Source organism: Oncorhynchus keta, chromosome 31 (genome assembly GCF_023373465.1).
Source record: "Oncorhynchus keta strain PuntledgeMale-10-30-2019 chromosome 31, Oket_V2, whole genome shotgun sequence".
Lineage (NCBI taxonomy): Eukaryota > Metazoa > Chordata > Actinopteri > Salmoniformes > Salmonidae > Oncorhynchus > Oncorhynchus keta.
Window position 1 is genome coordinate 4,337,584 of NC_068451.1, and position 26,455 is coordinate 4,364,038.

General features: G+C 42.8%; 1 protein-coding gene across 3 annotated transcripts in view; it reads right to left on the bottom strand.

Annotated features, from left to right (window-relative positions):
• LOC118364226 (zinc finger protein 236-like) overlaps nucleotides 1–26,213 on the bottom strand; it is a 97,469-nt gene extending 71,256 nt beyond the window's left edge. The window contains exons 1-9 of one of the 3 annotated variants that reach the window (XM_035745579.2): nucleotides 25,882–26,169; nucleotides 22,209–22,342; nucleotides 21,077–21,241; nucleotides 20,515–20,693; nucleotides 20,142–20,272; nucleotides 11,699–11,871; nucleotides 3,349–3,471; nucleotides 2,726–2,887; nucleotides 263–440 (exon numbers count right to left, since the gene is read on the bottom strand). In XM_035745579.2, the coding sequence (XP_035601472.1) occupies nucleotides 263–440; nucleotides 2,726–2,887; nucleotides 3,349–3,471; nucleotides 11,699–11,871; nucleotides 20,142–20,272; nucleotides 20,515–20,693; nucleotides 21,077–21,241; nucleotides 22,209–22,342; nucleotides 25,882–25,933 (1,297 nt within the window). In that variant the 5' untranslated portion in view covers nucleotides 25,934–26,169. Of the gene's footprint in view, nucleotides 1–262; nucleotides 441–2,725; nucleotides 2,888–3,348; nucleotides 3,472–11,698; nucleotides 11,872–20,141; nucleotides 20,273–20,514; nucleotides 20,694–21,076; nucleotides 21,242–22,208; nucleotides 22,343–25,586; nucleotides 25,655–25,881 lie in introns of those variants that run through there. The other 2 variants (XM_035745580.1, XM_052489336.1) reach the window with 2 other exon arrangements.
• Between the last annotated feature and the right edge of the window lie 242 nt (nucleotides 26,214–26,455).

Genomic DNA, 26,455 nt, shown 5'->3' on the forward strand with positions numbered 1-26,455 from the left:
AAAATTAAAACACTTTTTTCGCTTTGTCATTATTGGGTATTGATGAGATTTTTTTTTTTATTTAACCCATTTTAGAATAAGGCTAATGTCACAATGTGGAAAAAGGGAAGGGGTCTGAATATTTTCCGAATGCACTGTGTGCAATATACCGGTTTATGGTCAATGGACATTTAATGAGCAAGTAAATTTATGGAGTTGAAATGGAACTGAGAGACGGTGACATGCACAAGCACACATGGATGTTATTTGGGGTATGCCCTACCTGGCATCTGTACAGGTTTTCTGAAGATACTTTTCTTCTCCTTCTTGGTGGTTTTGTCCTGGCCTGGTAACTTCTTACTGTCAGGTAAAGCCCCCTCGGAGGCATGGCTCTGAGTCTGTCTGGCCACTCCGTTGGTCTGGGACTGAACCACGCTCAACCCACTGTTCTCCAGGGCTTGCTGTGTGGGTTCAGGGGTGACAGGGTTTAACAAAAACTGTGACTAATACTATGTATCAGTACATTTTCCCATCCATAGTATTGGGCAATACTGTGCTGTATGCCCAAGCTAGGCTTCATGACACTAGGGATTAACATCGGTAACCGGGATCCCGGGACTGTCGGTGGCTCACTCTTTACATTTGCCAAAAAAAGGGAAATTACAACACTTTCCCCCAATGTCATACTAATGCAATTCCCTGAAATACACAACACGCGCAGCAGCAGATAGGCAAAAAATAGAATAGCACATTATCCAAACAGGTTGTTGCATAGAATCCTTTAGCCTAGCGTATTTACTTCACACAAAGTCATCACAAATTCAAAGCACACGCATAATTGACACTGCCAGACTGCACACGAGACCCGAATGGCGTTCTCATCAGAAGCATAACTGAAAGTTCGATCCCGGTCCGGCCCAAGCCTGGTGAACTGAAGCCCAAGCCTGGTCCCACATTTAAATGAGCCAGAAACCGATTTCCATTCAAAACAAAGTTGAAAACCAAGATATGCCAGGGTTCACAAAATAAGATTGTCGCTGTGCCACTATTTAAAGATTTCACAGCAAGTGAAACTGACATTTAGTAATGACACAGTAACTTTGATCGCCAATGACATTGTTGTGAATTGCAAAATCATGTTCCTCAATTAATTCAGCGCATTTCAGCAGTAGGCCTAGGCCATCTCGACACAGAGCACACACAGAGTGCACCCAGAGCAGCAGGCTATAGTGTTGTCGAATAATACCAACTTTTCAATTGCAGTCAAACAAAAGTAAATTGAGCAAAATTGCTAAACTTGCTAGATAACCTCCTACGAATGACAGAACATCTCCCATTTGGCTAAATCTAGATGATTATGCAGATCGCAGATCAGCTCATGAATAACGGGGAGATGAAGAGAGGAAATTGTTTAAATATCAAGGTATCTTATATATTTTTTATCTACGTTTAAAAGTAAAATATCCATATCTACTCCCACCGTTTGTTGATCACACATTCTCTACCCGAAGCGCAGAGAAGTGGGTGAACTGTTATAGCTGTATTTTGACATGCATAGGCCAGATGTGCTTTGATAATCCAACAGAATAAAGATGACAGAATAAAGTCAGGATTTTTCATACGAGACAGGACTGAGGATTTTGGGTTTCAGTGGAATTGGGACGATAGCCTAGGCTCTATATAAGGCTACTACGTAAGACAATAGATAACCAATCAATTTGATTTAGGCTACCGTATTTCATGCTAAATGTTTCTGATCAGTGAACAAATAAATGCTTCCACTTGTCCAGCCAGAGATCAATTAACCAAATATACAGACAGACAAACAAACAAAATCACATTGATTGATTATGAGACAAGTTCCAGGCTTTTGGACGGGAGTAAGACAGGCTACTATGCAAGTGAAGAGCAAAATCCACTTGTATAACATGCTAGCAAAATGTTCTGATCAGCTAATATAATGAGCAAACTAGTATAAAGATGATCATTAGCACTCACCTCAATTTAGCTAACATTTCCCCAGCTTAATTGTTACCAAATATCCAAATGGAGATTCAGTGAGAAAGAAAAAAATCCCCCACGCTTGTCTCAAAGCAGTGCGATGGCTTGTCCCAATCAAAACAGTGCCGAAATGATCACCTAGGTGACCACACACACACACGACTATTGCTTTAAATGAGTATAAAAGGTTGGATATTTTCATCATTCAGTCCAAGCAAGAATTTGATACATGCCTTCAATTGCATTAGCCTACTTTATTTTAATATTTTCATCATTCAGTTGATCATAACTAAGGTCAGTTTTTCTCTCTGTGCTTTTTCTAGGGCCAATGGCTGTTTCCCTGTCTCCTCACTCCGCTGCCGTCCACCTCTGCCGCGTTGTTCTCAACACCAGTTTAAATCAATATAACCTACTGTTTTCTAGAAATCAGTACCAGAAGTCCTCACAAGAATAGTAGACTAAAATTAGTAGATTCAGAGAAATTCTAACATTTTGGCAGTCCTCACTTGTAAAAAGGCTATTTTAGGCTTAGGGGTTAAGTTTAAGATAAGGGTTACAATTAGGGTTAAGGTTAGGGTAAGGTTTAGGGAAAATAGGACTTTGAATTGGTCCCCAAAAAGTTCTCTCAAGTATAGTAAGACAGCTGTGTATGTACATGTACACGTGAGTGAGTGCTTTCGTGTGTCTGTGTGTGTACGCTTTTGCGCATGTGTATCTACGTGTATTCCTGTGTTATGGTTCCCACCTGTAGGATGTCCTGGTTGATGGCTGTCTCCTCTTCTTGGGTCTGTGACTGGGTCCCCTCCCCTGTCACCTGCTCTGACAGCTCTAGGAGCTGCTGGATCACGTCAGTCACCACCTCGCTGCCCTCTGACCCCGCCACTCCCTGACCCGACTCCTCTACCTCCTACGGGACAGCGAGGGAGGGTGTGAAGTTGGAGAGAATGAGAAGAGAAAAGGGAATACTGAGAATGGCAGAGGTGAGCTGATCTGAGCAGCGTAGAGCATTTTCTATCTTGTTTTGTTTTTTGCAGTGCATCAGAGATGAGCAAATTTTTATGGAAGCCTAGTTCACCTAATTAATAGTGTATCTGAACACCTGATTTTCAAGGTTCCATTTATTTACAAAAACACAATGCCATATTATGAAAATGAGAGGCTTCTTTATATTGAGACCCACTCTGAAATAATCACATAAAAATCTGCATGTAGTGGTAGAGCTACAGGGAAGTTCCAGTGTGGGTGTGTGTGTCTGATCCCTCAGCATCAAGCTAGCTGCAGCGTGAGGCAGCAAACTGAATGCAGAGGTCAGAAACCGAATCAGGAGAAACTTCTAGAAGTTCACATCATCTACATGCACTCACTCACCTGTGTGTTGGCCGATTCCTCGATGAGCAAGATGTGCATCTTGCTGATGTGAGCGTTGAGACTGCCCAGCTTTTTGAACACACAGCTACAGTCCATGCACGGGAACAGTGGTACTCCCGTAAGCTGAAGAGACACATAAACAGGAAACAAAGTCAGTACACATACAACTGTGATTATCAATTAATATTAATGTGCTGTTAAAGGCCTAAATGCTTTCATTGGATATGATGCCATTGGGAATTAGCTGAAGTCTGCATTCTTAGTACATTTTTTATATTAAAAATAAATTATTTTGTCTTAGGTAAAAACAATACAAAATGACCTAATACCAAGTCATTATAATTTAATACCAACTACGATATACAGTACACTGAGTGTACAAAACATTTGGAACACCTTCCTAATATTGAGTTGCTCCTCCCACTTTTGCCCTCAGAACAGCCTCAATTCATTGGGGCATAGGTGTCGAAAGCATTTCACAGGGATGCTGGCCTGTTGACTCCAATGCTTCCCACAGTTGTGTCAAGTTGCCTGTATTTCCTAATGACCTCAGAGTCAGGACACCCGTTTAACGTCCCATCCGAAAGACGGCACCCTACACTGGGCAGTGTCCCCAATCATTGCCCTGGGGCATTGGGATATTTTTTATTTTTTTTAGACCAGAGGAAAGAGTGCCTCCTACTGGCCCTCCAACACCACTTCCAGCAGCATCTGGTCTTCCAACCAGGAACTGACCAGGACCAACCCTGCTTAGCTTCAGAAGCAAGCCAGCAGTGGTATTTAACTAACTAACTAAAAAAAATCCCAATGCCCCAGGGCAGTGAATGGGGACACTGCCCTGTGTAGGGTGCCATCTTTCGGATGGGACGTTAAACGGGTGTCCTGACTCTCTGAGGTCATTAAAGATCCCATGGCACTTATTGTAAGTGTAGGTGTGCCCCGGTGTCCTGGCTAAATTCCCAATCTGGCCCTCAACCCATCATGGTCACCTAATAATCCCCAGTTTACAATTGGCATGTCGTTGCTGTAAATGAGAAGGTGTTCTCAGTCAACTTAACTGGTTAAATAACGGATAAATAAATAAATAATAAATCAACTAGGCAAGTCAGTTAAGAATTTGTTCTTATTTACAATGACGGCCTAGGAACAGTGGGTTAACTGCCTTGTTCAGGGGCAGAACGACAGATTTTTACCCAACGCTCTTACCACTAGGCTACCTGCCACCCATTTTGTCCTGCCCATTCACCCTCTGAATGGCACACATACACAACCAATTGTTACAAGACTTAAAAATCCTTCTTTAACCCGTCTCCTCCCCTTCATCTACAATGATTGAAGTGGATTTAACAAGTGACAATAAGGGATCATAGCCTTCACCTGGATTCACCTGGTCAGTCCATGCCATGGAAAGAGCAGGTGTTTCTAACTGTATATATTATACATATTGTATCTTCAGCCAAGAGGGATATTAAAAATATTCATCTTCTGATTATTTTAAAGGGCAATCTAATATAAGGCAGCGATTAGGATAGAGAACAATTTCATGCAAAAACTTTGGGGTAATCTAAAACCAGTCCCACTTCCCTGTCCATATTTCAGATGCTTCTGCTTATGAAATGTATTCCCACTCACATTTGACTTTAATATATTCATAAAGTCCGTTCATAAAGCCGAGGTCCTGACTGCCAGAGTATGTGGAGGAACACTCCTGAGAATCACATGCATTATTCAAAAATGTTGAACAGCTGCGGTTTGGGGCTTCAGGGGAGATTCAATCAACTCACTTCATCATTGTCAGTTAGCGTTTTTTGACCGTCAGTGCTACGGACGCTCTTTAAAATCTCTTCCCCATTTGTAAAAAAATATATATATTATTTGACGGGCTCCGTAAAAAAATGTTTGGTTGATAAAATTATCACATGTATTTGTTGTGAGGGGTGGGGAAAATTGAAAGGCTAGCTGATTAAGTTGGCCACTCAATAAAAAGGACAAAGCCTCACATTTGCATGTCCTCATTTGCACAGATGTAAGTAATGGTGACTAGCGGACACAAATACGATGAAAGTAGCACTCAGGTCCAGAAGAGTGTACATTCAGTCACTCACTCAAAACATCTGCCTATAAACACCAACTCCTAGACTGCAATCATCAACCAGAATTACCCTGAGACTGCTTTCCATTTAAGCTCATTATTTTCCCATGGAACGTCAAATACAGTGGGGCAAAAAAGTATTTAGTCAGCCACCAATTGTGCAAGTTCTCCCACTTAAAAAGATGAGAGGCCAGTCATTTTCATCATAGGTACACTTCAACAGACTAAATTAGAAAAAAAAATCCAGAAAATCATATTGTAGGATTTTTAATGAATTTATTTGCAAATTATGGTGGAAAATAAGTATTTGGTCAATAACAAAAGTTTCTCAATACTTTGTTATAAACCCTTTGTTGGCAATGACAGAGGTCAAACGTTTTCTGTAAGTCTTCACAAGGTTTTCACACACTGTTGCTGGTATTTTGGCCCATTCCTCCATGCAGATCTCCTCTAGAGCAGTGATTTTTTGGGGCTGTTGCTGGGCAACACGGACTTTCAACTCCCTCCAAAGATTTTCTATGGGGTTGAGATCTGGAGACTGGCTAGGCCACTCCAGGACCTTGAAATGCTTCTTACGGAGCCACTCCTTCATTGCCCGGGCGGTGTGTTTGTGATCATTGTCATGCTGAAAGACCCAGCCACGTTTCATCTTCAATGCCCTTGCTGATGGAAGGAGGTTTTCACTCAAAATCTCACGATACATGGCCCCATTCATTCTTTCCTTTACACGGATCAGTCGTCCTGGTCCCTTTGCATAAAAACAGCCCCAAAGCATGATGTTTCCACCCCCATTCTTCACAGTAGGTATGGTGTTCTTTGGATGCAACGCAGCATTCTTTGTCCTCCAAACAAGACAAGTTGAGTTTTTACCAAAAAGTTATATTTTGGTTTCATCTGACCATATGACATTCTCCCAATCTTCTTCTGGATCATCCAAATGCTCTCTAGCAAACTTCAGATGGGCCTGGACATGTACTAGCTTAAGCAGGGGGACACGTCTGGCCCTGCAGGATTTGAATCCCTGGCGGCGTAGTGTGTTACTGATGGTAGGCTTTGTTACTTTGGTCCCAGCTCTGTGGTTTTGGGATTTTTGCTCACTGTTCTTGTGATCATTTTGACCCAACGGGGTGACATCTTGCGTGGAGTCCCAGATCGAGGGAGATTATCAGTGGTCTTGTATGTCTTCCATTTCCTAATAATTGCTCCCACAGTTGATTTCTTCAAACCAATATGCTTACCTATTGCAGATTCAGTCTTCCCAGCCTGGTGCAGGTCTACAATTTTGTTTCTGGTGTCCTTTGACAGCTCTTTGGTCTTGTCCATAGTGGAGTTTGGAGTGTGACTGTTTGAGGTTGTGGACAGGTGTCTTTTATACTGATAACAAGTTCAAACAGGTGCCATTAATACATGTAACAAGTTGAGGACAGAGGAGCCTCTTAAAGAAGAAGTTACAGGTCTGTGAGAGCCAGAAATCTTGCTTGTTTGTAGGTGACCAAATACTTATTTTCCTTCATATTTTGAAAATAAATTCATTAAAAATCCTACAATGTGATTTTCTGGATTTCTTTTCTAATTTTGTCTGTATTAGTTGAAGTGTACCTATGATGAAAATTACAGTTCTCTCTCATCTTTTTAAGTGGGAGAACTTGCACAATTGGTGGCTGACTAAATACTTTTTTGCCCCACTGTATGTGACAATATCACAGATGTGTGCAATGTTGCTACATCAGTAATATAAGCTTCTGTTTCATAATAATGTTCTATATTATTCCTGTATATCAAACTGATTAAAGACAAAGGGGGGATCAAAGGTCTTAAAACACAAGACCCTCCCCATATCAAATCCATTTCTTACTAATGACAATGTATGATTTGTCTGTCATCTGAATGTATGCAGAGGCTTTTTTAAATTAACAAGCTCTGTTGCAGACAGTGTAATAGAATGGAAGCCTTCTTTTCTGAGTGGTAAAGTCAGTCATGCCAATTGTCACATCTATATGAAACCTGGCACCATCACTACAGAGCCTTAGACTCTACACTAAATGGCATATACAGTGGGGTCCGAAATTATGGACACCCTTGATTAAGATCAGTGGTGGAAAAAGTACCCAATTATCATACTTGAGTAAAAGATAACTTAATAGAAAATGACTCAAGAAAAAGTGAAAGTCACTCAGTAAAATACCAATTGAGTAAAAGTCTAAAAGGTACTTGGCTTAAAATGTACTTAAGTATCAAAAGTAAATGTAATTGCTAAAATATACAGCACCAGTCAAAAGTTAGGACACGCCTACTCATTCCAGAGTTTTTCATTATTTTTTACTATTTTCTGCATGGTAGTAGAACAGTGAAGACATCAAAACTATGAAATAACACATATGGAATCATGTAGTAACCAAAAGAAGTGTCAAACAAATCAAAATATATTTTAGATTCATCAAAGAAGCCACCATTTGTCTTGATGACAGCTTTGCACACTCTTGGCATTCTCTCAACCAGCTGCATGAGGTAGTCACCTGGAATGCATTAAATTAACCTCCCTAGGGTAGAGGGCAGCATTCGGAATTTTGGATGAAAAGCATGCCCAAATTAAACGGCCTGCTACTCGGGCCCAGAAGATATATGCATATAACTGGTAGATTTGGATAGAAAACACTAAAGTTTCCAAAACTGTTATAATAGTGTCTGTGAGTATAATAGAACTGATTTGGCAGGCCAAAACCTGAAAAAAATCCATTCAGGAAGTTTTTTTGGTGGGGGTTGTAGTTTTTTCTATTCAATGCCATTACATTATCCATTGACTTAGGACTCAATTTGCAGTTCCTATGTCTTCCACTAGATGTCAACAGTCTTTAGAAATTGTTTCATGCTTGTATTCTTATAAATGAGGGAGTAAGACCAGTCTGAATGAGTGGACCCTTGTCGTGTCACAGAGCTTTTTCATGCTCAATCCCGAGAGAGTGCATTTCTTGTTTACCAACTATATTGATGACGTTATTGACCGGTCCAAATATTATAGATCATTTAGGCTAAAAACAACCTGAGGAATGAATATAAACATCGTTTGATCCTTATCATCCTTCTAGACCTATCGGCTGCCTTCGATACTGTGAACCATCAGATCCTCCTCTCCACCCTCTCCGAGTTGGGCATCTCCGGCGCGGCCCACGCTTGGATTGCGTCCTACCTGACAGGTCGCTCCTACCAGGTGGCGTGGCGAGAATCTGTCTCCTCACCACGCGCTCTCACCACTGGTGTCCCCCAGGGCTCTGTTCTAGGCCCTCTCCTATTCTCGCTATACACCAAGTCACTTGGCTCTGTCATAACCTCACATGGTCTCTCCTATCATTGCTATGCAGACGACACACAATTAATCTTCTCCTTTCCCCCTTCTGATGACCAGGTGGCGAATCGCATCTCTGCATGTCTGGCAGACATATCAGTGTGGATGACGGATCACCACCTCAAGCTGAACCTCGGCAAGACGGAGCTGCTCTTCCTCCCGGGGAAGGACTGCCCGTTCCATGATCTCGCCATCACGGTTGACAACTCCATTGTGTCCTCCTCCCAGAGCGCTAAGAACCTTGGCGTGATCAACAAACATCAAGGCGGTGGCCCGTTCCTGTAGGTTCATGCTCTACAACATCCGCAGAGTACGACCCTGCCTCACACAGGAAGCGGCGCAGGTCCTAATCCAGGCACTTGTCATCTCTCGTCTGGATTACTGCAACTCGCTGTTGGCTGGGCTCCCTGCCTGTGCCATTAAACCCCTACAACTCATCCAGAACGCCGCAGCCCGTCTGGTGTTCAACCTTCCCAAGTTCGCAGAGTACGACCCTGCCTCACACAGGAAGCGGCGCAGGTCCTAATCCAGGCACTTGTCATCTCTCGTCTGGATTACTGCAACTCGCTGTTGGCTGGGCTCCCTGCCTGTGCCATTAAACCCCTACAACTCATCCAGAACGCCGCAGCCCGTCTGGTGTTCAACCTTCCCAAGTTCTCTCACGTCACCCCGCTCCTCCGCTCTCTCCACTGGCTTCCAGTTGAAGCTCGCATCCGCTACAAGACCATGGTGCTTGCCTACGGAGCTGTGAGGGGAACGGCACCTCAGTACCTCCAGGCTCTGATCAGGCCCTACACCCAAACAAGGGCACTGCGTTCATCCACCTCTGGCCTGCTCGCCTCCCTACCACTGAGGAAGTACAGTTCCCGCTAAGCCCAGTCAAAACTGTTCGCTGCTCTGGCCCGCCAATGGTGAAACAAACTCCCTCACGACGCCAGGACAGCGGAGTCAATCACCACCTTCCGGAGACACCTGAAACCCCACCTCTTTAAGGAATACCTAGGATAGGATAAAGTAATCCTTCTCACCCCCCTAAAAGATTTAGATGCACTATTGTAAAGTGGCTGTTCCACTGGATGTCATAAGGTGAATGCACCAATTTGTAAGTCGCTCTGGATAAGAGCGTCTGCTAAATGACTTAAATGTAAATGTAAATGTTTGACATGTTTCTATGAACTTTACAGATACAATTTGGATTTTTTTTGTCTGCCTGTTTTGACTGTGTTTGAGACTGTGGAAAACGCAAACAAAACTGAGGTGTTTGGATATAAAGAGACTATCAAACAAAAGGAATATTTATTGAGTAAATTAATGTCTTCTGAGTGCCACCATATGAAGATCATCAAAGGTAAGAGATTCATTTTATCTCTATATCTGAGTTTTGTAACACTTCTGCTTGGCTGGTTACTGTTTAATCATTTGTCAACTGGGCTATGTTCTCAAATAATCCTAAGGTATGCTTTCGCCGTAAAGCATTTTAAAAATCTGACACCGTGGTTGGATTCACAAGAAGATCATCTTTAAACCTATGTAAAATATGTTTTGTTTTCTGAATTTTTATAAATGAGTATTTCTGTATTTGAATTTGGCGCCCTGTAATCTCACTGGATGTTGGCCAGATGGGATGCTTAGCGTCCCACATACCCTAGAGAGGTTAACAGGTGTGCCTTGTTAAAAGTTCATTTGTGGAATGTCTTTCCTTCTTAATGCGTTTGAGCCAATCAGTTGTGTTGTGACAAGGTAGGAGTGGTATACAGAATATAGCCCTATTTGGTAAAAGACCAAGTCCATATTATGGCAAGAACAGCTCAAATAAACAAAGAGAAATGAGAGTCCATCATTCCTTAAGACATAAAGGTCAGTCAATCCGGAAAATTTGAACGTTTCTTAAAGTGAAGTCGCAAAAAGCATCAAGCGCTATAATGAAACTGGCTCTCATGAGGACTGCCACAGGAAAGGAAGACCCATAGTTACCTCTGCTGCAGAGGACAAGTTCATTAGAGTTAACTGCACCTCAGATTGCAGCCCAAATAAATGCTTCACATTGTTACTTGAACTGACACATCTCAACATCAACTGTTCAGAGGAGACTGCGTGAATCAGGCTTTCATGTTCAAATTGCTGCAAAGAAACCACTACTAAAGGACACCAATAAGAAGAGACTTAAACCGGTGGAAATCTATCCTTTGGTCTGATGAGTCCAAATTTGAGAGTTTTGGTGAGTAGGTGAACGGATGATTATTTAGAATTCAAGTCACACTTAACCAGCATGGCTACCACAGCATTCTGCAGCGATACACCATCCCATCTGGTTTGCACTTAGTGGGACTATCACTTGTTTTTCAACAGGACAATGGCCAAAAACACATCAAGGCTGTGTAACGGCTATTTGACCAATGAGAGTAATGGAGTACTGCATCAGATGACATGGCGTCCACAATCCCCCGACCTCAACCCAATTGAGATGGATTGGGATGAGTTGGACCACAGAGTGAAGGAAAAGCAGCCAACAAGTGCTCAGCATATGTGGGAACTCCTTCAAAACTGTTGGAAAAACATTCCTCGTGAAGCTGGTTGAGAGAATGCCAAGAGTGGGAAAAGGGTGGCTATTTTGAAGAATATAAAATATAAAATATACTTGGATTTGTTTTACTGTTTTTGGTTACTACACGATTCCATATGATTTATTTCATAGTTTTGATGTCTTCACTATTATTCAACAATGTAAAACACTAAAAGGAGTAGGTGTGTCCAAACTTTTGAATGGTACTGTATATACACACATTACCTGTAGACACTAGCGGACAACTTTGGAGGATCATACCGGTGAAAGTAACAAGAATTACATCCAGCCTACTGATTAAAGACGAGGGCAACATAGATGTGCAAGGTGATGTAGTTAGTTGGTTGTTTACCTCAGAGTGCACTCTCTGGACGTGCGAGTGCAGGTTGCCCTTCTGCGAGAAGGAAGCGGGGCAAAAGATGCAGAGGTGGGGCTTCTCTCCCGTGTGCCTCACCATATGGGTCTGCAGCACCACTTTCTGGTTGAAGGCCTTGCTACAGTGGCTGCACTTGTACGGCCGCTCGCCTGGGTGGGAGAGGAGAGAGGATAGATGGGAGAGAGAACACAACTCAATACACCTGGGTGGTATAGATCAGTGGTTCTCAAATTGTAGGTCGGCAGGTGTGGGAGGGGGCTGAACTGTTATGAAACTCAGTCAGGCTTTCAACTTAGTCTTGAAAGTTGTAATAGTAGAATCCACAAGATGCAATTGGGTATTGCATCATCAGTTTTCCTGTTGTCATGTCAGTTATTGCATACTTCAGAGAGCTATTTATTTATTTATAAGAAATTTCAAGATCAATTAGCCCATGTCAGCTAATGTGTTTTTGCCCATAGATTTTGTTGTAATATTTGAGTCACTTAAATAACACATGAATACACATTAGACATTGCAAAATGTATAGAATTGCAAGAAAATGTGCTTTAAAACTGAAAAATGTTCTCTGTACCCCATGATAAAATGTGAGAGGGAGAGAGAAGAAGGCAGAGAAAGAACTCGAAAGGGATAATCAATAAGGGGCTGTGCGTTCTCTGGAAAATAAAGCATGGCGTGGAAGGTGTGTTCCACAACACTTCTGCGGAGTTGCATTATTTGACAGAGAATGCATAGGGCCCTGAGGTGATTATCTACATGTATACCATGGCTATAAGTTTACTAGCTAGCTAGAGTAGTTGCCTTGGTAACCAAACAAATAGACTTGCTAGCTTAGCTAACTAAACCAATATCCTAGCTTGCTATTATGAAAATCGAATTGAACATTGCCAATGATATTTTCAATTGAGCTTTTGCTTTCAAAAGCAGCAAAAAAAAATGTAAGAATTAACTTCATTACCATTGAATTATACCGTGCAATTATACTGTGCACTATAGGGAAATAATGCACGCCATTCAAGCCAATCAGAAACAAGTATTCAACAATCCGATGGTATAAAACTCGGTGGTTTGAGCCCTGAATTCTGATAGACCATATACCACAGGTATGGCAAAACATTTAGTTTTACTACTCTAATTACATTAGTAACCAGTTTATAATAGCAACAAGGCTCCTTGTGGGGGGGTTTGTGATATATAGCCAATTTCCCACGGCTAAGGGCTGCACTCCACGTTGCGTCGTGCATAAGAACAGCCCTTAACCGTGGTCATACACTACACCTCCTCTGACCTTATTGCTTAAGTATACCTTGTTGGTATGGAGAGAAAGAGAGGGAGAGAATGGTAAAGAGCTAACACACACTACTCAATACACCTGGGGGGTAGAGATACACCTGAAGGGTACAAAGGGAAAGGAGAGAGAGGACCTGACACACCAGTAAATAGACCCTTTCCCAGCATACAACACATTTTACTGGTGGTAGTTGAAGTGTTAATATAATGCAGTTGATTTGCAAGGACACACCATTATATTAAGCAGAAAATTCACAAGAGCCTTAAATATCCAATTTATAATCCAAAAGTACTGTGAAATGCACTCATAAGCAACATGTAAATAGAGGCTTTTTTTGCAGGCATTCTATTAGAACTCCCCCTTATTCTGCCACCAACTTGCACACATCGCCCTCGTGTGGCAATGTTTGTAAACACAGAAAAGGTGTCTATATCCCGCAGGAAAACTACTGCTTACATTTACATTTTAGTCCCGAGATGAGGAAGAGGATCATTTAAGATACTGTTTGAAGAGGTAGAGTTTCAGATGTTTTCGGAAGTTGGGCAGGGACTCTGCTGTCCTGGCTTCAGGTTGGAAGCTGGTTCCACCATTGGGGTGCCAGGACAGAGAGGAGCTTGGACTGTGCTGTGTGGGAGCTGCCCTCCCGTAGGGATGGGAGGGCCAAGAGTCCTGAGGTGGCAGAACAGGGTGCTCGGGTTGGAGTGTAGGGCTTGAGCATAGCCTGAATGTAGGGAGGGGCAGTTCCTCTTGCTGTTCTGTAGGTAAGCACCATGGTCTTGTAGTGGATGCGAGCTTCGACTGGAAGCCAGTGGAGTGTGTGGAGGAGCGAGGTTACATGAGAGAACTTGGGAAGGTAAAAAACCAGGCAGGCTGTAGAATTCTGGATATGTTGCAGGGATTTGATGGCACAAGCGGAGGCCAGCCAACAGCGAGTTGAAGTAATCCAGAAGGGAGAGGACAGTGCCTGGATTAGGACCTGCGCCGCTTCCTGTGTAAAGAGCAGCTCCATCTTGTCTAAGTTGAGCTTGAGGTGGTGGGCCGACATCCAAGTTGAGATATCTGCCAGGCATGCAGAGATGTCGTCACCTGGGTGTCAGAAATGGTGAAGGGGAAAAGTAGTTGAGTGTCATTCGCATGGCAATGATAGGAGAGACCATGTGAGGATATGACAGAGCCGAGTGACTTGGTATATAGAGAGAAGAGGAGAGGGCTGGGAGACACCAGTAGAGTACATGGTGCAGCCACAGATCCTCTCCACGTCACCTGGTAAAAACGGCCTACCAGGTAGGATGCAATCCAAGAGTGTGCAGAACATGAGATGCCCAGCCCTGAGAGGGTGGAGAGGAGGATATGATGGTTCACGGTGTCGAAGGCAGGAGATTGTTCTTAACCTCCTAGACCTGAGGAGAGAGAGTCAGCTTTGGCAGTGAAGAGCCTCCGTGACACAGAGAAGAGCAGTCTTGGTTGAGTGAACCGTTGTGAAGCCTGACTGCTCAGGGAGATCTGAGTTTAGCTAAGCTGAGAAGCCCACATGGACTAACCTGCCTTGCTTTAGACAATGAGGATGTGGAATCAGAGCAGAGGAGGATACTTAGCTGACGATACCGGCTTTAGTTTCAGATAGCTGACTGGAGCCCGCAGGCTGAGCTTGAAGCCCCATAGTTCCCCTTCAGCACGTCCGCTTAACGTGCTATTTGAGATTCAGAGCACAGGCCAACCATCTCCAGCACAGCATTAGTCATCCATCTAGCCCACAAATTAACATTAAGATGAGGTGGCATGGAGGGGCTCAGTGAGGAAGGATAGCTGAAGCTCTGAATGAACTGAGAGGAGTCTGGGTTGGGAGTCTGCGCTTAAAAACCTGTTAAAGATAGGGCTGACTACTGCCCCCTTTGGAGGAATTGCGTGCCCATAGTAAACAGAAATCTGTCCAAAATTGCTAATATATGCATATAATAATTATAATTGAATAGAAAACACTCTAAAGCTTCTAAAAACATTGAAATCATGTCTGTATGTAAAGCAGAACTCTCAGGGCAGCCATTCTCCCAAACTCTCTCTTGTCATCATGAAAGTTGGGCCAACTTTGACGTCATCGCCCCCTCCCTTCCCAACCAGCTACAGATCTGGGAACAGTTTCTATCTATTCAGCGCAATGTCTGCTTTCAGGGGGGCCTGTCATTGTGAGAATCGCACGCTCCCTCCACTTTTGGCGGGCTGAAACCTTCAGGTCACGGGAAAATACATGCACTTTGATGCGCGGTTCCGGAACGGTTCTGTATTTCACTGAAATAATAAACGTTTGGTTTTCGAAATGATAGTTTCCGGATTCAACCATATTAATGACCAAAGGCTCGTATTTCTGTGTGTTATTATGTTATAATTAAGTCTATGATTTGATATTCGACAGAGCAGTCTGACTGAGCGGTGGTAGGCAGCAGCAGGCTCGTAAGCATTCATTCAAACAGCACTTTTGTGCGTTTTGCCAGCAGCTCTTCACTGTGCTTCAAGCATTGCGGTACTTATGACTTCAATCCTATCAACTCCCGAGATTAGGCTGGTGGAACCGATGTGAAACGGCTAGCTAGTTAGCAGGGTGCGCGCTAATAGCGTTTCAAACGTCACTCGCTCTGAGACTTGGAGTGGTTGTTCCCCTTGCTCTGCATGGGTAATGCTGCTTCGAGGGTGGCTGTTGTCGATGTGTTCCTGATTTGAGCCCAGGTAGCGGCGAGGAGAGGGACGGGAACTATACTGTTACACTGGCAATACTAAAGTGCCTATAAGAACATCTAATAGTCAAAGGTATATGGAATACAAATGGTATAGAGAGAAATAGTCCTATAAATACTATAACTACAACCTAAAACCTCTTACCTTGGAATAGTGAAGTGTCATGTTAAAAGGAACCACCAGCTTTGACATGTTCTCATGTTCTGAGCAAGGAACTTAAACGTTAGCTTTTTTACATGGCACATATTGCACTTTTACTTTCTTCTCCAACACTTTATTTATGCATGTTTCATTATTTATTCGAGGCAACATTGATTTTTATTGATGTATTATATTAAGTTAAAATAAGTGTTCATTCAGTATTGTTGTAATTGTCATTATTACAAAAAAAAAATGGCCGATTAATCGGTATCAGCTTTTTTTGGTCCTCCAATAATTGCTATCGGAGTTGAAAAATTATAATCGGTCGACCTCTAGTTGAAACCCAGGGCCTCCAGTTTAATGATGAGCTTGGAGGGTACTATGGTGTTAAATGCTGAGCTGTAGTCAGTAAAAAGCATTCTTACATAGGTATTCCTCTCGTCCAGATGGGATAGGGCAGTGTGCAGTGTGATGGCGATTGCATCGTCTGTCGACCTGTTGGGGTGGTTTGCAAACTGAAGTGGGTCTAGGGTGGCAGGTAAAGTGGAGGCGATATGATCCTTGACAGGTCTCTCAAAGCACTTCAGGATGACAGAAGTGTGTGCTATGGGATGGTAGTAATTTAGTTCAGTTACCTTCTTGGGTACAAGAACAAGGTGGCCATCTTGAAGCATGTGGGCACAGCAGACTGGGATAGGGAGCATTTGAATATGTCCATAAACACATCAGCCAGCTGGTCTGCAGCCCTGCAAGGGTTAACACGTTTGAATGTCTTACTCACAATGGCCACTGAGAAGGATAGCCCACAGTCGTTGGTAGCGAGCGCGTCAGTGGCGCTGTATTATCCTCAAAGCGGGCAAAGATGGTGTTTGTGTGTCTGTAAGCGAGATGTCGGTGTCCATAACGTGGCTGGTTTTCTTTTTGTAGACCGTGTTTTCCTGTTTTCCTGTCTGTGTCTGAGCCGTTGAATTGCGACTCCACTTTGTCCCTATACTGACATTTTGCTTGTTTGATTGCCTTGCAGAGGGAATAACTACACTGTTTATATATTTCGGCCATATTCCCAGTCCTCTTTCCATGGTTAAATTTTGCGTGAATGCCGCCATCCATCCATGGTTTCTGGTTAGGGTAGGTTTTAACCTTTCTAGGGTAGGGGGCAGTATTTTGACATCCGGATGAAAAGCGTGCCCAAATTAAACTGCCTGTTACTCAGGCCCAGAAGCTAGGATATGCATATGCATGGTAGTATTGGATAGAAAACACTCAAGTTTCCAAAACTGTTAAAATAATGTATGTGAGTATAACAGAACCGATATGGCACTCAAAAACATGAGGAAAAGCCACCCAGGAAGTGGCATTCTTTTGAATTGAGTGTTTTTCATTGAAAGCATATCCACCATATAAAAATGGATGGGACATGGATTGCAGTTCCTATGGCTTCCACTAGATGTCAGTCTTTAGACATTGTTTCAGGCTTTTATTCTGAAAAATTAGTAAGAATGACAACATTTTCTGAGTGGTCGCTCGAATGAACAAGAGCTTTTGCGCCAGCGACCGGGAGCACTCACCCCATCCTATTTCTTTTGTATTGAGTACGCTATTGTCCGGTTTCGACAAACTTTACCGGTACTATTTGGATCTATTCGTCTGCCTGTTGTGACCGCCATTGAGCCAGTGGATTACTGAACAAAACACGCCAACAAAACAGAGTTTTTTGGATATAAAGAGGGACTTCATCGAACAAAACAAACATTTATTGTGTAACATGGAGTCTTGTGGGTGCAAATATGAAGATCATCAAAGGTAAGTGATTAATTGTATCACTATTTCTGACTTTCGTGACTAATCTACATGGCTGGAAAATGTTTGCATGCTTTTGTAAGCGGGGCGCAATCCTCAGATAATCACATGGTATACTTTCGCCGTAAAGCCTTTTTTAAATCTGACACAGCGGCTGGATTAACAAGAAGTTAATCTTTAAGCCGGTGTATAACACTTGTATATTTTATGAATGTTTATTTTGAGTTTCTGTATTTTGAATTTGGCGCTCTGCAATTTCACCGGATGTTGGCCAGGTGGGACACAAGCATAGTCACAGTGGGTACAACATCTCCAATGCACTTCCTTATAAATACACTCACAGAGTCAGCATATAGATCAGTGTTATTCTCAGAGGCTGACCAGAACATTTCCCAGTCCGCGTGATCAAAACAATCTTGAAGCGTGGATTCTAAATTGGTCAGACCAGCGTTGAATGGTTCTCGTCACGGGTACATCCTGTTTGAGTTTTTGCCTATAAGACGGTAGGAGCAAGAGGGCGAGGGAGGGCCTTGTATGCATTGCGGAAGTTAGAGTAGCAGTGATCAAGTGTATTGCCCGTGCGAGTGCGGCAATTAATATGCTGATAGAATTTAGGTAGCCTTGTTCCCAAATGTATTTTGTTAAAATCCCCTGCTCCAATAAATGCATGGTCAGAATATATGGATTCCAGTTTACGTCGAGTCCAGTGAAGGTCCTTGAGGGCCGTCGTGGTGTCTGCTTGAGCGGGTATATACACAGCTCTGACGATAACTGACAAGAATTCTCCTAACATGCATGAATCCAAGGCTTTTGCGGTTACAGAAGTCAACAAATGAGAGCACCTGGAGGGACACTGGGCCTGGGTTAACCTCTACATCACCAGAGGAACAGAGGAGGATGAGGGTACGGCTAAAGGCTATAAGAACTGGTCATCTAGAGCGTTGGGAACAGAGAATAAAAGGAGCAGATTTCTGGGCGTGGTAGGATAGATTCAGGGTATCATGTACAGACGTATGGTAGGGTGGAGTACAGTGTAGGTAAACCTAGGCATTGAGTGACGATGAGAGAAGTTGCATCTCTGGATGCGCCAATTAAGTTAGGTGCACTCTCCGCATGTGTGGGGGATGGGACAACGGAGCTATCTGAGGCATGTTGAGCGGGACTAGGTGCTCCGAAGTAAAATAAAACAATGAGAGCTACCCTAAACAACAGTATACAAGGCATATTGACATGAGAGGCATAAAGCAATCGCAGGTGTTGATTGGGACAACAACGGGTAAGACAACAATGGGTAAACACCTAAGACAACAACAACGGGTAAATGGTTATGAATGGGCAAAGAGGGTCAGTTAGCTACACACAGGGCCTGAGTTCGAGACTGGGGCCGACAGATAAACAAAACGAAGTACTGTGTTAATGAACAGTCCAGAAGGCATCAGCTGTGTAGCCGAGTGATCATAGGGACCACTGAGCAGCAATAGATGGAACAGGGAGCAATTCAGTAGTCGTTACTACGCTAGGCGAGCGTAGAAAAGCTAGCGGCCAGGGCTAGCAGATGGGTCTTCACAGACATCCACGACGCAGAGGCCGGTTGAGAGCACATTGGCCGAATTACGTCAGCAGACAAGCAAACCAGTCGTGATGGATCGGCGGGCTTCCGTGTCAACAAAGGGTCCAGGCCGAATGGCAAGAGAGGTTGGGTAGTTGGTGTTCTTCGTTTGCTAGCCAAGAGATGGGCCTAGCTCGAGGCTAACTGGTGCTTGCTCCTGGACAAGGGCGATAGCCAAAATAGCCACTCGGTAGCAGCTAGCTTGCTGCGACGATCCGGTGTAATGGTCCAGAGCTTGCGACAAGAATCCGGAGATGTAGTGGGAAAAAAAGCAGTCCGATATGCTCAGGGCTGATATCGCGCTGTGCAGACTGGCAGGTATTATCCGGGCTAAAGCGGCTGGTAATTATATAACTGGTAGCTAATTATCTGGCTAGCTTCTTATGGAGGTTCCAGTTATAAGGTCTAAAATAAATAGCAGATCCGTACCACATTGGGTGAGGCAGGTTGCAGGAAGGTATATTTAATCAGAAAATGGAAAAAAAGAGATTGAAATGTATACAAAAAAATGAAGAAAAAAAAACAGAATATTTACACGAGACAAAAACAAACAAGTCTTTCCCATCTTGGATATCTTGATGAGAGGCAAGGATCATGGTAGAGACCCCTGGTGTCCAACAGTGATACATCATACTGACTGAAGCCATTATTTTATTTCATGCTCTCCATTTAATTCCCTTTCAAAATCAACAAATCCAAATCTTGTATAAAGCAGAACAAGCCTTGGTCGTGTTCATTAGGCATGAAACAGAAGAATACCAAATGAAACAGGGAGGGACTCATTTTAATTTGCTAAATGTTTTTTGATGCGTGCCATAATGAACATGACCCAGCTGTCTTTTGCTTACCTGTGTGTATTCGTGTGTGTCGAACAAGCTGGCTGGGCTTTTTAAATGTCTTGCCACAGTGCTGACAGCTGTTGGTGAATCCACTCCGATCGATATTCTTCTTGTAGTTTCTGGAATTCGAACTGAGTGGCCTGACGGAAAAAACAAGTGCAGAGAAACAGAAATCAACCCAATGTGGAAACAGTATTTGGTCAGGTTGTTCTTTTGAAACACAATTTAACTGGTGGTCCTCCAAATGAAAAATAGCAAACAGAAAGACACAGGGAGATAAGAGTACTCAATACACTTAGTAATGTGTTGCTAAACAAGCACTTTGGACAACAGTATCAATCAACCCGAGACCCTCTGTGCTACTGTCCCCTCGCTCTCTAACCTCATCTTGACGTGGGTCTTGGTGTGCTCCTTGAGCTGGCCCGCCATCTTGAACTCCTTGCTGCAGGTCTTGCAGGTGTACACCTTGGCCCCAGACAGCTCTTTGCGATGCTCCTCCAGATGCAGCATGAGCTGACTGTGGAGAATGAACTCGTCACCACACTCTGTACAGATCAGATTCTAGAGGACAAAGGGAAAGAACAGAGGGGGGGAAAGAAATGAGAAGATGAGGTCACAGACAAGAGGAGGATGGAGAAGGACCACAATTCAGAAGACACGCATGAGTCGATCATACAAACGTCTTTGCGGTTTAGAAAGTTTTCACCTATATAAATGATATGTATTATCATTATTATTATGAGGATGGTTGTGACCTGATGTGAAAACGTCCACAGATGTTTATTGATTCATTGAATTAATAAGATAATTAATAGTAGGCTAATCCACCAGCTACAAATTACATTTTTAGCTTCGATAAAAAACATATTTCCCAGCAGATTCAAGACAATTACATTTTTTAAAATATGTTTCAATGGGTTCAATCATATCACTGATTGACAAACCTCCTCCTTCTCATGCAGCATGATATGGGACTTGAGACTGGCCACGCGGGAGAACTTCTTGTGGCACACCGGGCAGGTGGGGTTTGAGGTGGCGTGTGTGGACTTGTGGAGCATGAGGTTGAACTCCACGTTAAACGTCTGAGCACACTGGTCGCACCGGTGAAGCTGGAAGGGAGGAAGAGAGAAAAGGCAGTTCATGAGTGAGTAAGTGAGCGAGTGTGCACAAGTGAGTGACTGTGTGGGCTGCAGGTAGCCTAGTGGTTAAGAGTGTTGGGCCAGTAACCGAAATCACCAAGCAGAGTGGGTGAAAAATCTTCCGATGTGCCCTTGCAAGGCACTTAACCCTTATTGATCCTGAAGTCAACCTGGATAGGACAGTCTGCTAAATGACATAAAAGTTTTTAAAAATTGTGAATGAGTAACTGAGTCCTACAATAACAGTCAAGCAAACAGTTCTACCTTATATTATAATTTTCAGGTAAATGCCAGTTGGTCTGTTTGGCTGAAGGTCTTATTTCCTGGGTATATTTCTAATATATTTATTTCTTCAATAACTCTGTGTCAGTTGCATTTGCTTTCTAGTGCCACTACATTTCCCTCATACACTGGGCTATTTGTCTTAAGAGGATGTTCCCTCGGTCTGTCTGTCGGTCTGTCTGAATGTTTGCTCACTGCCCTGCAAAGAGGCTCTCCCACTCTGACAGCTGAATAATGAATAGTACACACAAACTTAAATCCTCTCATACTGTATCTCTGTGGACAAGCTACAACTGTCATCTGAGGACAACTCATCCGTGTGTCAGGCAGAAACATCAGTAAAAGGACTAGGCCTATATGCTGGTACTTTTTGGGGTTCTTCACCTTAATCAACAATGGATGTAACGTATATCTAATGTTTTCACATCCGGCACACCATTCATACATATACAAAATCAATCATGTGAGTGAAGGACATTTCTATCCATATCAAATGAGATCATTAAGGTAGGTCTGTACTAGCCCAGTCCCAGATGGCTAAACATGGGCATGACAATTCCATAAGGAGTTGGCGAAAGAGACAGGCTGGAAAGACCTAGCCTGGGTGCCAGTGTTGTGTCAGACAGCCTCGTCTGGCCCTTTGCACTGTGCTTGCCTTGTCGTTGGCCTCATGGTCGCGCTGGTGCCTCTGTAGCTGGCTCTCAGTGGTGAAGCTCTGGGAGCAGACGGTGCACTTGTTGTCCTTGGAATCCCCATGGCTGTTGTCCTGCTTGGCTCCAGATATACCCTCTGTTGGCAAAAAGAGAGAGGGAGACAAAGACACTCATATTACCATGGTGTTCATAATTAGGTTACTTAAATGGTACCTGCAATCTCCCTAATGTTTTGGTCCACCAGCCTATTTCCCAGCAGATTCCAGTAAAATATTAGGTTAAGGATTTGCAGGGTTCTCTCCAGGATTTTTTTTAACAGGGTGGTGCTGCTATGTATGGAAACGGGGAGACGCGGAGGGGGGCAGCTTTTGAACAACTGAAACTGCCATTTCATGTAATCTAGAGAAAATAATGGCCTTATATGATAACAGTTTTAAAATATATTCACATAGTGGTGCAAGCAGTCCACAAGGTGGCACAGCACCTCTTACAGTCTTTGGGGAAAACCCTGGGTTTGTATGCATTTTTCAGTCTGATTGATGTGTGGAAAGGAGATATTTCAAACTAAACTAATCCAAATAACAAACAGACAAGCAAAGTAATAGCCTAATAATCACATTTATTGAAATTTTCATAACTAAACTAAAAAGAAGGTTAAGACAGGATGGTAGGAGCGACAGGTAACCTAGTGGTTAGAGCGTTGGACTAGTAACCGACAGGTTGCAAGATCGAATCTCAGAGCCGACAAGGTAAAAATCTGTCATTCTGCCCCGGATCAAGACAGTTAACCCACTGTTCCTAGGCCGTCATTGAAAATAAGAATTTGTTCTTAACCGACTTGCCTAGTTAAATAAAGGAAAAATAAACAGAGCATCCACCAATATGATTTGGTCAGGTAATGGGCAGGCCTACATAGGGTAACAGATGGGCCTGTCCCAAATCACTACCAACCCCTTCCCCTTGGTACTAGCCTAATCTTTCAATGTTTGCAAATCTGAAAGGTCTGGATAGGTAGCCTACGCAGTGCAGTGGTGATGCTACCACCACATTGATAGGTCAGACTGACCTTACAGATCTGCAAGCATTGAAGGATTAAGGCGAGGGGCACAGGCTACAGAGCAAATATGGAGTTCAGTTTCAACAGTACGCACAACGCTCAAAATTATTTGTTATTTAAGTCTATGAAATTAGTGAACACCAGGGGCCACATGAAATGTCAGGGGCCGAATTTGAATATCAGGGGGACGAGGAGTTCTTTCTGGATTGGGCCTACTTTTAATGACAACTGTTGCACTCAACTTGGTCATTTTGTATATATATAGGCCTGTATGTTTTCTGGAACTACTACATGTGCCCAGCTCATTGATATAAAATTAGAGGTACACAAGTTGTTTTTGAAAGAGGTCACTGTAATTATATCTACAGACATTGCGCATGTTGCATGTAATGATCATATGTCGTGGTGGTAGTAGGCTACATCACGTGACTCCAAGTTTACTGTGACATTATGGTTTTTCTATCAATATTTGCACATAAAAGGGTTTCCACCACAATTGACCAAAAAATATCCCACCTTGTCTAGCGTATTTTGTTTTGTCAACATTGATTTTGAAACATTTCATGTGTCTGAAGGTATGAACTCTGCCTTCCTGGCGTGCCCGGAGAGCAAATCAAGTGCACTATAGGCCTAACTCTGACCAATCAGATGGCTAAGATTACAGTGTCTGCAGCAACATAGCAGGCGTAAAAGTAAGCTACAGAAAAGTAGATACTGTGAGATTTCAAAACTTTTAAAGACATTACTTGAGACTGTCGACAAATACATCACAGAGCTGATGTTTTTGAGTGAGTCCTTGTTTTTACTCCGCACTGTCAACACCTTTTATAAGACATAAAATGTGGGTTCTTCCTTACTTCCACTACAACCAGCACTAAGTTGTAATGAATGACTAGGAAAGTGTATCGATAGGCTTGCATTATTATTAGCGGCTTGGGTCTTTATTTTTTATATCATGGAATATTTCACTCTGTTCATAGGAGTAACATGAATTTGTGCATGAAGCGGACATAATGCGGTGTGACTCGAGTTTCAGCATCAACTGGAAGACTTGTCACTTTTTGGTCAGTGTCATAGGAGGAAAGGGAGTGTAGGGACGTTGAAAGGCAGACCCTCAGTCTTCTGCCCTCTCTTTCTCCACTGAGACTGACCAGATGCAGGCACCATCAGCCCAGTAAATTAAAAAACAAAATTATTGAAATGTATGCTCACTCAGCCATACCTCACAAGTAATACAACAACTGACTATTACTGGTGTGATCCTATAACTTACCTCAAATGTTGAAATATAAATATATTTCAATTATATATAAATATATATCTTTTTTTTTTTTAAATGGTCCAAACAACAATGCATTGACAGGGCAATTCAAGCAATGCGGTGACAATATATTGGGCCTATAGGCTAGTGCACGAACCTCATTACTACAGTACTGTTTTTAAAACGTTAATGTTGCATAGGCTTACTTTTAAGTCATGTTCAAAACAAATCTGAGCGATAGATCTGATCTCACCTTGCATTTTGACACAGAAATGGTTGGTGACCATTGTACTGTAACACTGGTGTGTAATCATCAAACTGTTGAACGAAAACTAGCGTTTCTATTGGACCGATCAGCAAATAGGGATGGACCTACCTGAATCTGACCAATAGAAACGCTAGTTTTCTAGGAGTAATGATTACACACCTGATGGCCTAGCTGGTTGGAGATACTTTTTTTTATTTAACTAGGCAAGTCATGTTTACGCTAACTTGGACGAGTTAGTAGGCTGTCAAAACTAAACATGACAAAATACCCTAACCTGTACTATAGCTAGCTCTTGTCTAACGTTATTACTCTTACGATACTAGCTACCAATTGACTTAATTCTGGCATAGGGACATTCTTCGTTTTTTTTAATTACACCTAGCCAAGACAATTTGCAGCTGGAGTGCATTGTTTCTGTGCTGTTAGCTTGCTAGCTCAGGTGTATCTAGCTAGCAACGCGTTAGCTAGCTATGGGATAGCAACAAACTTAGCCACATGCAGAAACCCCATTCTCTTCTGATCACTCGACTTGAACGCTAACTAGCTAAACTAATGTTGGTTAGCTAGTTAACGGTTGTATTATAAGTCGCAAATGTGGATATCGTATCGAGCTGCAGCGAACCGAGAGAGACTGGATGGTGAAACACTACTTTCCTGATGGTTTGGCTAGCTGAGTGACATCTAGCTAGCGGTCTTCTCGCATACACAAATTAAAAACAAAGGCTAGCCTGTTAGCCAACTGCCAAGCACCAACATGCTAACACATGAGTCAGAAAACCACTAACTGACGTTACCTAGCCAAATGCCCTATATTTGACGGGACACTACGAGAGCTGTTGCCTCACCGAAGAGTAAATTAGACTGAATCCGGATAAGTAGAGCCACCGAAATGTTATTAATATCATTCCGCCTCAATCACCACTTTACAGCACAAAGCAATGGACACCCGCAATACTATATCCGGGGACTATATACACTATATTCAAGTGAGTTTATCTCAGCTACGCAAAAGCTTGTCCATTCATTATGAACTTGTGTAAACAGCATGGTCGCTGCCTTTTTTATTCGTGACATTTTGGAACTGATTACCTGTTCCGTCGTTGGTTTTATCCCTCAGTTTGCGAGGCCGGCCCCGCGGCATAGTTCCAGGTTTCAGGGTGGGTGTACTGTGAACGATTTGGGTTTCAAAATGGCGACTGCCTCACGACGAGCACCTCGCGGACACAGAAATCAGCGAACACATGAACACTTCAGTGCGGTAGTAGTGCACTTCGAGCTAGGCTACTTGTTGTGAGGCTCTGATGCATGGAGGAGGGAGACATCTAGCGGTAATGTATGTGCATTGTCTAAAGGAGGAGCATGAGTGTCATCCAATTCTTTATAAGAATAGGGAATAAAGTATATATATATTTTTTTAATGTCCATTGACAGCATACAATTACGACTTTTATAAAGGAGGCACAATTCCTTTTCAAAATCATGCAAGAAAAAGCAATATTGAGCTACTATAGGATGGGGGAAGGCAACATTGAAGCATTAATACATGTATTGAGATGTAAACTCAGCAAAAAAAGAAACGTCTTGAGTTTATTTTCAGCGAACGTACATGTGTAAATATTTGTTTGGACATAAGATTCAACGACTGAGACATAAACTGAACAAG